Below are 14,685 nucleotides of genomic sequence, written 5' to 3'. Positions count from 1 at the left end.
AACCCTCCCTGGACTCTTAAAGTAGACATGGGGATTGCTTCAGAGACAGAATATAACAGAGTGAATTCCAAAAGCCATTATTACCTTTTCTTTTGCTTTATTTGGCTTGTGGCAAAATCTTGAGAGTTTGTTTTTTTGAGGGAGCCATTGAAGACAGTATTAAGGTACCTTCACAGGTCTTCCACTTCCTCAACATAGCTGACTAGGCATTCTGATAGGCCCTCCCTCCAAGCTATGAATCAACATACCATAAAAGTACCACAAATCCTCTTAAATGCACAGCTGAGAATGCAAGAAAGGAAGAGAGATAACCAAGTACCAAACATAGAGAAAAACCTAGAGATAATGTTTTAGCTAAAGTTGGGCTTCCTCGAAGGCCAGAACCTTGGCTTTTAAGGCTCTGAAGGCCATGGAAGAAACGGTCTTCCTCCCTATGCAATAACTAAGGCACCCTTACCCACCAGCACAATGCCAGGACCCTCAAAAAGTGACATGCTCATTTAAAAAATAGACTAGAAAAGCAAAATTCACCTGCCAGAGTTAAGAACTCAGCCTTATCTCTAGGTGAGCAAAAACTTTCCCAGAAAATTATAACTGCCTCGCCCTCATTCAGGTTGGGAGTTTAAATTTATACTACCTATGTGGTCCAGGAACTCCAAACTGAAAAAGTGAAATGGTCTATTGGTAGCACCCTATGGCACTTGGTAAAAAAATAAGTTCAAATCCTCTCTGGTAGAATGTCCCATCATTCAAAATCCCTCAGGATTCCTACAAATGAAGGTCAACCAAATATGAACTCACACACCAAATGTCAAAACACAGACACCATCGTGAGCAATTTACAGTTATTCTTTCAAGAATTATTCTTGAAGACCTGCTCAATGCAAAACATCAAAGTAGGCCATGAAAAGGAGAAAAAGCAGTTAGGGTACATATACTAATATGTAGACGAACTCCTGTCATAAAAGACAATGCATATAACAATAACTATTCAAATATACAATACAGATCAAAAGAACAATGGAAGTTCAGAAAAGTAGGGACCAAGTGACTCTGGAAAGTTTAGAGAAGATTGCATGGTATCAATCTGGAATCAATCTGGACACTGAAACATTCAGACATTTCCACATTCTGTGTTTCACATGCATTCATCCAGTGCTCTCTCAATGTGCGAAACACTGCACTAGATCCTGGGAGGTGGAAAGAAAAATAAGACCAGGTACCTTCTCTTTAAGACCTCATGGTCTAGTGGAGGAGACAGATCCATAAAAAGGCGACTCTCAACCAACATGGTGAAGGCAAGACAGGATAAAGGCTCAGGACCTGATGGGATTTACATAGGACATTCTGAAAGGCATTCTGAGTGTCCCAAACTGTGTGGGCACAGAATGGTGAGGTTTTGCTAGCATGCATGCAAGTGTGGGCTTGCTTTTTTGTAGGCTGGAGGCATTTAAAAAACCACATTAAAAATCATTATAGCACATTCCTGGGGAAATCTTGCACAAGTGTATCCATAGAGGATCATTTTAACAAAATGTGTGCTTCAGAGACTCATGTTGTGACTTAATTCTTACAATTATTCTGCCTTAGCAAAAGAAGTTCATGGAAAGCAAGCGTGCTACACATTCAATTTCATAGCAAAATCAATAGTTTCCTGGTGTCCAAAACATGTCGACGTGTTCTGCCACTTCACCAATGCCGCTAATAATTCAGTCCGGAGTCGGTCTATGAAGCTGAATCTGGTGCCTGGTGAGAGCATTTTCAATTATTTTAAAGCGTTGTACTCATGGGCAGGAATTTACCTATTTATTCACTCCCACATTCATCCATTCTATAATAGAAGTTGAACACCTTCCTATGGCATGCCTTAGGCTAAGCATGGGGGATTTGAAAAGAAATAAGCCATGTTTCCTAGCTCCATGCTTGGGGAGAGATAGATGTGGTCAAGAATGTAAGTGCTAAACTAGAGACTTTGTGGGTGGCCAGAGAGGCTGCCTGGTGATAGATAGGTGGGGAGAAAGTGATCAAGAAAGTCGTGCAGGTGAAGTCATATTTCAGCTGAGTCTGGGAGGCTACCCACTGCACAGGGCAGACACGTGCCTGAATTCCAGCTGGAGGGATTCTGATTTACTTGGGCTGTAGTGAGCCTGGATGTTGGTATTTTCCGAGCTCTCGAGGTGATTCTAAGATGCCAGAGTTGAGAATCCCTTGGGTGAAGGCATTACAGTGGGGCCTTGACTTACGAGTTTAATTCGTTCCAAGACCGAGCTCATTAAGGAGCTCGTTAACTCAAATTACTCTATCAACTCAATGCAAAAAATTGTCCGAGAGACAGCTGGTATCTCAAAAAACTCATTAGTCGGGACACTCGTAAGTCAAGACCCCACTGTATATCCCTAAGGCTCCTGGAAACCTGAATATCTCTCATTTGGCTGAGCCCATATTAAGCTCTCATTATTGTCCATGGCTGAGATAGTCCAGGCAGCAGAGAGAAGTTTCCCGAGGCCTGGAGGTGGGAAATAAATCCTGTTAGGAAAATCAAGTGCAGATTAAAGTCAGATGTATATGGAAAACACTAAGAGGCTTTGGAAAGCCAGGGACAACATAAAGACTGGCTACCTCCAAAAAAGTCACTGAAAGTAAAGGGGAAATTAGTTCAAACATCAAAATTCTACCTGGGCCAGACCCCATTCCCACTTTCTTTTCTCCTCCTTTCAGTTGTCCCTTTTATCTCCACATTCTCAATGCAGGAGAGAACATCACATGTCGAGATCCCATAATTGGTGTGGGGGAGCCTGGGAAAGTGATTCCGAAGCTCTGCCGGTTCTCGAACCTGTCCAGCAGCCCTGCGAGTCCTGTTGGTGGGGTCGTGACCTACAAATGTGTGGGCTCCCAATGGGAGGTGAAGACAAGCGACTGCATCTCTGCCCCAATAAACAGTCTGCTCCAGTTGGCCAAGGTGATCCTCAAAACTTTGACTCTGAGGTCTTCGTGGGGTCATCTGTCTGGCTTATCATGTCTCAGCACTAAGGAAAATGGGCTTTGGGCTGGTTTGTGTTGCTCTCAAAACTACTTTTATTTGTTTCTTTCCTAAAAAAAGGACAAACCAAGAAATGCTTAAAAATTGGTTTAAATACAAATATGGAGGTAACAAAATATGTGTTTTGCTTTAAAAACAGCCATATACCTTTACCTTGTCTTCTCAGTACCTTCTATTCGTTGCCTGCAAGGGGTAGGTAGTATTATCCTCACTACCTGCTGTCCTTCGAATAATTTTTATATTAAGCAAATAGCTCTAATCTTTTAAGAAAGAAGAGCAACATAAACAAATAAGATAGACGATTGAAAAAAAAAAAAGTTGGGCTTTATACTTTTACAGGTCTGAGATTTCCTCAATCCTTAGAGGTAACCAGTAGTTACAGAACAAGGGACTAGCTTACCTCTTTTACCTAGAATAGAGGTTACTGTCATGTAGTAAGGGAAAATTCCTTTCTTTCCATCAAAATAGATAAATGCCACCTCATACTTAAGTCATTGAAAGTTAGAGACTCCTAAAATTCCACGAGTTACAATAAATAAATACTGATGAGGCAACTAGTGGGGTTATAGCAGATGGTGACATCTTCGGACAGCTGGTTTCAAATTCTCTCACCCTTGGAGGGAGAATTGAGGAAAAGAGGTGATATTAACTTATGTTCTATCTGGTTCTCCTCTTGTCTTATACCAAATTCATTAAAAATACCTACTATGTACAAAACATTATTATAGATGCTATCAGGGTAAAGAGGCCAAATCTGATTTGATAGATAATATGACATTAAATATACATTAATTTTGGTTAGGATAATCGGGAAGTGCTTCTTAAAAAACTTGGCATCTGAGTTGGACCATGATGGACAAAGTATTGGAGATATAAATTATCCTAATTGAGAAAGAGAGAAAGTATAATTTGGACTCAACATTGGGCCATGGTACCAATTCTAGATACTTAGATACATTGTCAATATAAAAGAGGCATGCTGGCCTATCACATTCCATTAATTTATCCATTCAACATATACTGTCGAAAACCTACTGTGTGCCAAGTTAGATGACTGTACTATGTTAGATATTATGGGATATGAGAAGAACAAAAAGAAATATGTCATATTTTTCACATTGTTAAGGAGATTATATTTAATTGGAGACATTGAAATTAGAATACAAGATGACTTTCATAAAAATATCACAAATGTGAAGTATACTAAGTAAGATGAATACTTATGCATTCAAAGGAATAAATTTCCATGTTGGAACACTCATCAAAGTTCTTCATAGAGAAGATCTAACCTGAGTTAATTCTTTAATTTTAAGTATGAGTTAGATAGAAAACACAAGTGTGATGATTACAGGTAGGGTGACAATATCATTTATCATAGAGACCAGGACACTTTTAGAAAATAAAAGAGGGTCTGTTAATAATTACATGGTGACAGAAGTTATATACCAGAACTGTTCCAGGAAAACTGGGACAGTCACCCAACAGAGGAAATGATTATAAAAAGGAAAGAGTAGCCAATGTGCTTCCATACGGACCATCTAAGTATCAGTTTCATTCAACTTTAATCTAGTTCTCTAACAATCACACCTTTTTTTTCCTCAATCAGTCATCAGGTTGACATGTTTTTCCGTTCTCCTATGTGTGAGGTCTTATGTAATATTCCATTCTGAAGGGCACACACAGTTTAAAAGAAAAATAAGTTATTTTATGAGATATACTCATGGGTATGGATAAAAAAGGAAGCTATGGATAGGAGAGATTTTGTCATGGACGGATCAGCATGATCTGATGACCGAACTGATTGACAAGTGTTTTGTTTGTTTGTGTTGGCTTTTGTGTTGCTAGGCTTTGAGCAAGAGTCCCTCTCAGGACAAGAAGCTGCCTACATACCTGAAGGACCTTTCTGTCAGCACCGACAAGGTGGCACATGAAGTCAGTTCATCTCCGGGGAACCTGGGAGCCATTGTTAACATCCTTGATTTGCTCTCAACAGTTCCGATCCAAGTGAATTCAGAAATGATGACGGTGAGTTTGTTTAAGCCTTGCAGGAGTTTGGAGGTCTTGTCTTTTCACCCCTCAGGACTTGTGGTCAAAAGAGATAACACCTCCCCATTATAGCTTCTTCTCTGTCATTTCCAGAGCAGTGTCCTAGTTATGAGAGTCACATAACATGCTCTGCCACTATGGCTTTTAGGATATCAGGGGGTTCCCTATTTTCATTTTGGGACTTTAAGAAGATTTCTTTAGTGAATCTCTGCTTTAATATCTTCATTAAAATAGAATGAATTGTTATCTTCTTTCTAGGAAAAGTAGTAATTAAAGGTTTTCAGAATAGAATGCTCAAAGGTCTAGCACTAAACAGAACTCTGAAGCAGTCAGGATTCTGGGAGGAAAGAGAATTCACCCGCAAGAATGCTGATGAAGAGACTTGAATGAAAGGTTGTTTCAAGGCATAAAGCCAGGATTTAAAAATAGGGGACGGGGTGAGGTATTCAGAGACCAGCAACATTTAGGAGCCATTACTATCCCTGGGAATAAAGGAGAAAGAGGAAACAATGTACCCACAGCTGAGTGACAGCTGAATCCGTGACGAGGGCTCACTCAGCAAGAGCTGTAGTTTCAGAGGGACATAGCTATTGCCAAAGATGTGCTTAGATGGTGTGGATGGGGGTGTGGGGTATAGTGGGTCGTAGAAAAATCTATTTCAACTTTTTTCTTCTCCCATCATCCCGTCCCCTGCCAGTGCTTCCCACTGGCCAAACCCAACCAGGGATTTCCTAGGGCTGCTATTCCAAATTGCCACAAACTGGGTGGCTTACAATGACAGAAATTTTTTCTTCCAGGGTTTTCAAGGATAGAAGTCCAAACTCAAGGTGTCTGCAGGGCCATGTTCCCTCTGAAGGCTTCAGGGGAGGAGAGTCTTTCCTTGCCTCTTCCAGATTCTAGTAGTGCTAGGCTCTTGTTGGCTTGTAGCTGCCTCCTTCTAATCTCTGACTTGCTCTTCACAAGACCTTCTTTCTTCCATTTATCTTCTCCTTTTCTATCTCTTATATGGATAATTGTCATTGAATTTAGGGCTCACCTAGGTAATCCAGGATGGTTTCCTCTCAAGATCCTTACCTAAATTACATCTATGAAGACCCTTTCTCCAGATAAGGTCACATTCACAGGGTCTGTGTATGGAACATGTCATTTTGGGGGCTACTAGTCAACTAACTATAGGGCTCATAGTTTCAGAGAACAAAAGTTTAAAAAGGGTAGAGAGATTATATTGAGAGAAGGCACACATAGAAAATGACAAGCCCGAGTTTATGAGAGAAAGAATCAAAATGTTTAGCAAAAAAAGAAAGATGCTTTTGACAACAGCATTGCTCATTTGATTCTCAGCATGTGAGAGGGTCTTTTGTGACTACCTTGTGGGTGAAATACCAGCCACCAAAAAGCCTTTACAAGCTTGAGGTTAAAGATAAAATAAAACAATTAATGAAGCTCTCTGCCAGCCTACTGAATTGGCCTTAGTGGGTGGTTGAGGGTGGTTCTCACTATCACTATTGCTGAATCTTTAACTAAGTCTCACTGTCTTGGAGACCAACCCATCCTCTGCTAACTCCCTGCCATAAGAAGGTGGGTCCCAGGTCCCCACAGCCTGTGATGCCTCCTTTTCCTCTTACCTGTACTCACTCAATCAGCTTCCAAAGAGATGATATTTTTTTCTCTTGTATAATGGAAAGAATTGATTTGATTTGATCCCATGTCATGTCAATTACAGAACGTTCTCTCTACGGTCAATGTCATCCTCGACAAGCCCATCCTGAGTACGTGGAAGGTGTTACAACAGCAACAGACCAATCACAGCTCACAGTTACTAGATTCGGTGGAAAGATTTTCCCGAGCACTACGGTCAGAAAATAGCACCGTTTTGTCCATCTCCCACACGAACGTGCAGATGAGGGGCATGGTAATAAAATCTGGCTCTCCAAAACCCTACCAACAGAAGTTTGTTTTCTCAGACTCCGACCTCTGGGGCGATGTGGCTATTGACGAGTGCCATGTGGAGAACCTGCAGCCAGACACATCTATTGTCACCGTGGCTTTCCCAACTCTCAAAACCATCCTCGCCCAGGATACTCAGGGGAAGAATTTTGCCAACAGCTTAGTGATGACAACCACTGTCAGCCACAAAATAACCGCTCCATTCAGGATTTCAATGACTTTTAAGAACAACAACTCCTTACGTGGGAAACCACAATGTGTCTTCTGGAACTTCAGCCTCGCCAACTATACAGGAGGGTGGGATAGCAGTGGGTGCTATATGAAAGTCGATGGGGACAGTGTCTTGTGCAGCTGTGACCACCTAACATCATTCTCCATCCTCATGTCTCCTGACTCCCCGGACCCTGATTCTCTCCTGAAAATACTTTTGGATATCATTTCCTACATTGGGTTGTGCTTTTCCATCCTGAGCTTAGCAGCCTGTCTAGTTGTGGAAGCTGTGGTGTGGAAGTCAGTGACCAAGAATCGGACTTCCTATATGCGTCACATCTGCATAGTGAACATTGCAGCCTCCCTTCTGGTTGCTGACATCTGGTTCATTGTGGCCTCCACCATCCGGGACCATCACTACGTACTCAATGAGACAGCTTGTGTGGCTGCCACCTTCTTCATCCACTTCTTCTACCTCAGCGTCTTTTTCTGGATGCTGACTCTGGGCCTCATGCTCTTCTACCGCCTGGTTTTCATCCTGCATGATTCAAGCAAATCCATTCAGAAAGCTATTGCATTTTCTCTCGGCTATGGCTGCCCTCTTATCATCTCAGTCATCACAGTGGGTGCCACTCAGCCTAGGGAAGTCTACACACGGAAGAATGCCTGTTGGCTCAACTGGGAGGATACCAAGGCTCTGTTGGCCTTCGTCATCCCAGCGCTGATCATCGTGGTGGTGAACATGACCATCACGGTTGTGGTCATCACCAAGATCCTGAGACCTTCCATTGGAGACAAGCCCAACAAGCAGGAGAAGAACAGCCTGTTTCAGATCACCAAGAGCATTGGGGTCCTCACACCACTCTTGGGGCTCACCTGGGGTTTTGGCCTCGCCACTGTGTTCCAGGGAAGCAATGCTGTGTTCCATATTGTGTTTACCCTCCTCAATGCCTTCCAGGTAAGTTCTGAAGTGCCAGTCTTGCAGGAAGTATCTAGGCAGGTGGGACAAATTAATGATAGAAACACAAACAGGAGTGGGAATGGGGAAGGATTTTAGTTCAGAGGAGGACCTAGCCCTAAAGAGCAGTAATCACAAGAAAGGACACGTTCCTCTGTTCCCATAGAACCTCATACCTCTTATCACCTGCATTATAATTTAGTTGCACATGTGACTCTCTTCTAAATGCCCTGGTAGTACAAGTAGGAGGAGAGTCCCTTCCCTACACTGGATTTTGCTATTTACCCAACATTATCTTGATGCCATCTTTTATCTCCTAAAAGAAAAAATCCTCTATATAACCAAGTAATCGCTCCAGTTAATTGCCACAAGCATTAAATGAGATCGCTCTTTGAGAGGTCAGGGACAGCATCGGTCTTATCTATCATTATATACCTAGTACCTAAAAATGACCTTGGCCCAAACTATGTGCTGAAAATAACCATTTGACAAATGAAATGAATGCTATGCACCACATAGAATGTTCTCTGGAAGCACTTGATGAAGAACAAAAGAATGAATGTCTTATGTAAGGTGGACATTCTGTTCTATTAAGCTAAAATGGAAAAGACGCCCTCTTTGTTCTCCTGCAGTGCATAACTCATTATAACACAAGCCGATAGGTTAGAAAAGCTTCAGCCGAGGTACAGACAACAAGCCTTTGGAGCACAAGGAAGGAAATGCTTAATTCTGATCTCACGAGTGGGTGGGTAGGAAACACAGGCCCCCATGAGCTGGTGAGGAGGTAGGAGGTCTGGAGGTGAAGTTGAGACAATACCCCCGGATGCAAATTCTAATTTCTGCTACTGGGCCCAAGACTCCAAATTATAGAGCTCATGTCTGATGACATTTATAATATGCCTTGACTAGAAGTAAATGATTATTTCACCCCATGGCTCAGGCCCTCATCATACTATGTGAGGGCTGCTGTAGGCATAAGAGCTATGTCTAATAGCATAACCAGCAGGACCTCCACTTCACAATTGGGGGAAAATAAGGAAATAGAAAATACCCTGATAACATAAAACATTTAAAGTCCCTTGGTGTGGACCTACTGCATCTCTTTTAACATCATGTACTAGGTTCATTCCATAAACACAGGTGTGGGAAGAGGTGGTACAAATTCAATGCCAGGTTAGCAATACTTCCTATTTTGCTGAACAATAGAATATAAGTGAAATGCACTTCTTCCCAATTCTTTTTTTCAGGGACTATTCATTCTGCTCTTTGGGTGCCTCTGGGACCAGAAGGTAAGAACATGACAATTTCATGCTCCTGGAAAAGTCTGAGGTGCTCGTGGCAAGTAGAATTTATGATGGCTTTTTGTTGTTCTTGTTAAACAATGCAGGTACAGGAAGCTTTGCTGAAAAAGTATTCTCTGTCAAGATGGTCTTCACAGCACTCCAAGGTAACTCTTTCCTTTGTAGAGACTTTTGAGAACCCCTCTCTCTCCACAACTAGTTTTGGCATAGATGATTCCAATGTTTTTGCTTCTCGCCTGATTCAACCTATTACACACGCTATGGAACTATCATTAAGATGCTGTCCCCACATCTTTAAACAGGGGACAAATAGCACAGATAATGTCAACTGGAGGTTAAAATCAAATTTCAATGAGAAGTAAACAAGGAGTGTCTGATGAAACTCAGGGCCGTAGAAAACACAATTTGAGAAATAATGATGAATAGAATTTTCTATAATTTGTTTTGGAAAATAACAATTGCACTCAAATATATTTCCCTGTTTACATACGTCAGAAGATACTAAACTCTATAACAATAAAAAACATTTGAAATTTATTTTTCTAATACCAGTGATAATTCCAGGTCTCACGGGGCTCCCACTTGACTGGTTTTAAGGAGAAATTCATGCTTATCCCTGCTCTCACCTTGAAGTGGGATGAGAGATATTCAGACAGTGACCACTAGAGGGCAGCAAATGAATCCGACTAGAGAGAAAGCAGGGCCTTGGTCTAACACATTTGCATGTAATTGTCTTTTTTTTCTCGTTTCTAGTCAACATCCCTAGGTTCGTCGACACCTGTATTTTCTATGAGTTCTCCGATATCAAGAAGATTTAACAATTTGTTTGGTAAAACAGGTAGGTAGTGACCCCTAGGTGCTCCCTGGGTTGACCCAAACAAATTGCCCTGATGGGGAGATTCAAACCCCTGCTTTCCCAGTCCTCACTTCATGACATTTACAATGCCCTCATTGGGGGCAGAGGTTAAATACAGGAACTTGCTTAGACTTTTCCCAAACCACCAGGAGGCTGGTACAGAAGGTAACTTTCTTCAGTGGAACAACTAATAACTTATGAGGAATAAGATTTGGAGAATCTAGAAAAGCCTGCAGACAGCTGTCTGTCAAACGGGTATCAACCCTAACAATGGGGATGTAAACTGCCCGCCTTGTCAAACACTGACCACTCTTCTATTCCTGTGAAATGCGACTAGGCGGGTCATGTTTCTGGGCTGTGGTGCAGCAAAGAATACGTTCAGAAAAGCATATTCTAGAAGCCCATGCTCCGGGTTCCTTTTTTTTTTTTTTGGAAAGTGCATGTTTTACACATTGCCATTTATGAAATCACTCATACATGTCAGAGGGATCCCCAAGTCAGCTATGCTATCCGAAACATGCACAGGTAAGTGTCCACCTTGGAGGCACACAATAAATAATATTAACGGCTTTGGGCAATGGGTCTCAGCTGTTTGGCAAGTTGAAACTCTGTGCCACGCCACTACGGTCTTCATGAAAATAAGCAGCACGGTTCCTTTCAGCTTCTTGAAGCCAACCAGGTCTCACACATGTGGAATCTAGAGTAGTGTCGATGTTCCAGAGCAAGGCTTTTCGTTGTTAAAACTCCAGAGGACTTGGTGTTTCGGGTTTTAGTTTGAGGCATTACACGGAACTGGAGGGCGTTGGCTTTTGATTTTGAAGGTCATGGGTTGGACCTGCTGAGAAGGGACCAGACCCTCAGGGTGTGTTCGCACTGTTGCACTTGACCATCACTGTCGCTGGAATGTGTTTGCCCTTTGCATTAAAGGGAAACTAGGGGAAAGTCTATGAAATGATCCCATGTAACATGGAAGGCCAAGAAAAGCTGTCCATTATTTCTGAATCACACAGACAAAAGTTGGAATTGGAGCTGTTTCCGAGGTCCCAGGGCCTGGGATTCCCGGTCATTGCCACTTGGTAGCCTCTCAGGTCATAAATGCCACTCCCGATGACCTCGTCGAGGGGTCAATAATCACTGTGACTTTGGTTTATGTTGCCAGCAGCCCCACAGGGGCCCCCAAGCAGTGATGGAAACGTTGTTAGCAGTGGCAGTTCACCAATCTGATGGTAGGGTGGCCACTGTGTCCCTTCCCTTGCTCGACACATGTCCCCCACTCTCCCTGTGCTTAGTCCCGGCTTCCTGCTGACACAGCCTGTGTGGTGGCTCCGGGTGCCCTCCCTGCTGCACTCGCTCTCAGCACTTCTGTTAGCATCCCCTGACTTCTCCTCTTTCCTGGTCTTGCCTTTTCTTCCCCTATAGTTTTCTCTTTTCTTTCCATCTCTCCCTTCCCCCCATCACCTTCAACTCAGCTTCCAGACCCTTCCCGAGAGCTTCCCCAAGTCACCCCAATCCAAGGGGACCAGGAGGTTCCCTCCTATGGATGTCCCATGCATGTGGTGGCATGTGGAGGGCAGCCCATGTGGAGACTCTCTGTCCTTTGTAGAAATCTGGCTGCTGGTGTGATGGGAAGTAGTTAGCGCTTGTCTTGTCGGCTGCCTCGCACGCTTGAGAATGACAGATTTGTCTGTTCTCGGGCACTTGAGGAGGGCGGGCATGGGTTTGATTCTGGCACGGCGAGCTTACCTGGCTCTTGGACTAGAGCTCCCCCTCCGGCCTTTAGAAGAAGTCTCCCCACCCCTTCTGTGATCGCCCAGGCTGGTCTTTTGGACTAAGCTGCTGTTCTGTGTTTCAGGAACCTACAATGTTTCCACCCCGGAAACAACCAGCTCATCCTTGGAAAACACATCCAGCGCTTATTCGTTGCTCAACTAAGAACAGGAGAATCCAACCCATGTGACTCTCGGGAAACAGTGGCTGTGCTCTCAAAAAGAGATCCTTTCAAAGCCCTGGGAAACGCATCTCCTCCACAGGCTTCTGGGAGCTGATGCCGAAGAGACTTTTTCAGTAGGGAAGAGCCTTTCTTGTGTAAAGAGGGATGAAAATTAATTGTTCCATTTATTTTGCTGCCCCACCCCCACCCTTTGTGTGATACCAAATGTGTATAGTATTTAAGTGAAACTCAACTTTCCCAAAGCCCAACTCTCTGTCTATATTGTAAAATAGAATTTCAAAGAGACATTTTCACTTTTCACATGTTGGCCACAAAGATAAGCTTTCATTAAAATAAGAAGTAAAAATGCTAGTACCTAGGAAATACTTTCGTGAATTCAAGAAAGGAAGGAAAAGAAGGAAGGAAGGAAGGAAGGAAGGAAGGAAGGAAGGAAGGAAGGAAGGAAGGGAGGAAGGAAGGAAGGAAGGAAGGGAAAAGATAGAGAGAAACAACAGTAAGAACCACATTTTAAGATTTCCATGTTCATGATCCAACACAATTACTAGACAATACAACATTGAGAATTAAGAGGTGGCTCAAAAATGGAAACTAAAAGAAAGCCATGAAAAAGTTTAATACCTTCCTGGTATTTTCTTAGCAAAGGTGGGGGGGGGGAGAAGTGGGGGAAAGATAGAGAGAAAATTACATCATCAGGATGCTTTTAAGTGGATAATAATATTGACCAGAAATTGCATGGAAGGAGACATGATCTTACATATCTATGTTTTTGCATTTAAGGTTTGAGCTAAGTGGAATGAATATGCAAAGGAAGTGTGATAAGCATCCTTTATATGATCCAAGCAAGTCCAACTGCTGATTATATTTTTATAGTTTATAGTTTTTTATAGCTTATCAGAAAAGCCTTATGTTTTGGTTTGTTCCACATTTTGAAAGCAAAAAAAAATGTGTATTTTTTTATCCATTAATTGCCAAATGTGATATATTGCACTGAAAACAGATCCCAACTGTCATATATTATATGTAACAGCTTCCAGGTACTTCTCTGTGCATTATAGACTAGATTTTAATAATCTACAGCACTGTATATTACTGTTATTGTTACTGTGGATCTAGTGGGCTTTGGTGTGTTGTGTAGCTCTCTGTGTATTAACGCTCTCAGTCTTTAAGTCTCCAGACCAATATACATGTAGAGTTTTGTACAGTGTAACTTGTGTTCATTCCAACCACTTGGAAATCTTCCGGAAAGTTCTACAGCTGGCTAGTCCAAGCTCTCACTGACACATCCCCTTGAGGAACAGATGGTGGAGGTTTTCCCAAGAATTTGATTATTTGTGATTTGTGTGTGTGCATGCCTTTCATACAAATACAAATATTTATTAAATTTGCATCCGTATTAAAATCAACCATGTGCTGCAGCTACAGCAACTATATATTCCAACCAAAGTCATCATGAGACAATAACATGTGGGACTACCTGGGAAATGGGGGCCAGGCGCTCCTCATTCAGACCAAGGACCTGCCCACCAGGAAGATAGGACAAAAGGGGCTGAATGCAACAACCATTAGTTTATCAAGGTTCGAAAGAGTTTTCTTTTAAAATTTTAACTCATTAAAAATCTCTTTCTTTTAATTCTAAAGTTTACCCTGGCTTTCTTTTCTTCATGGGGGGTGTGGAGGGGGGTGGCAGGTGGAACAGATAGAAATATTAACAATGTTTAAAGTAAATGAACTCTTTATTTCTACATATTCACGAATGGCCTAGACATGACTCCCACGTTTGCTGAAAGTTGTCACTTCATTATTCCAACTGAATAGTTCATTATTTAAAGCCCCTAAGGGAAACGATCCTTAGGCTACAACATTCTCCAGGGCACAATCAACTGTGGGCGGAGCTCAGCACTGAGAAGATGGAGGACCCGCTGAAGTAGAATTAGACATTAGGGAAAGATTGGCTTTGGCTGATCGGGTGCCTGGGGTTTTATCAGGGAGAACAGAGGCAGGGTTACAGCACAGTGTGAGCCGGGCCGTCTTGACAGGACCAGCCAAGGAAAGCAGAGAGCTGGCGAGGAGGCTGTGGTTCTCATGTTCAAAAACACAATGGGACCAGAAACACTGAGTTCCAGCCCCTTCTGTAGGGCTCCTTTGGGAACCATTGAGGTTGACGTTGTGAAAGGAACCTCTGTAATGGCAGGAACCTTTGGCAGCGTTCCACAGAATGTGCATCTGGCCGTCTGCCCACATTCGTTAACTGAGGCACGTTCCCTTACTACATACGTGCGCGTGCACACACACACACACACACACCACCCGAGGCGTGCATGTGCCTCCCACCTCATGAGCCACAGCACTGGATGCAAATTCCAGAAAAGCTATGTA

General features: G+C 42.6%; 1 protein-coding gene across 1 annotated transcript in view; it reads left to right on the top strand.

Annotated features, from left to right (window-relative positions):
• The window catches only part of ADGRF5 (adhesion G protein-coupled receptor F5), a 73,332-nt gene extending 59,393 nt beyond the window's left edge, over positions 1–13,939 (top strand). Inside the window, 8 exon segments of the mRNA XM_023763338.1 lie at positions 1,591–1,749; positions 2,751–2,959; positions 4,886–5,065; positions 6,810–8,201; positions 9,449–9,490; positions 9,589–9,648; positions 10,256–10,340; positions 12,211–13,939. Coding sequence (XP_023619106.1) covers positions 1,591–1,749; positions 2,751–2,959; positions 4,886–5,065; positions 6,810–8,201; positions 9,449–9,490; positions 9,589–9,648; positions 10,256–10,340; positions 12,211–12,290 — 2,207 coding nt within the window. The 3' untranslated portion in view covers positions 12,291–13,939.
• Positions 13,940–14,685: the final 746 nt, after the last annotated feature.

Source organism: Myotis lucifugus, unplaced genomic scaffold, assembly GCF_000147115.1.
Source record: "Myotis lucifugus unplaced genomic scaffold, Myoluc2.0 scaffold_281, whole genome shotgun sequence".
Taxonomy (NCBI): Eukaryota; Metazoa; Chordata; class Mammalia; order Chiroptera; family Vespertilionidae; genus Myotis; species Myotis lucifugus.
Note: the sequence above shows the minus strand (reverse complement) of the source record. Positions and strands in the feature narration are given on the sequence as shown.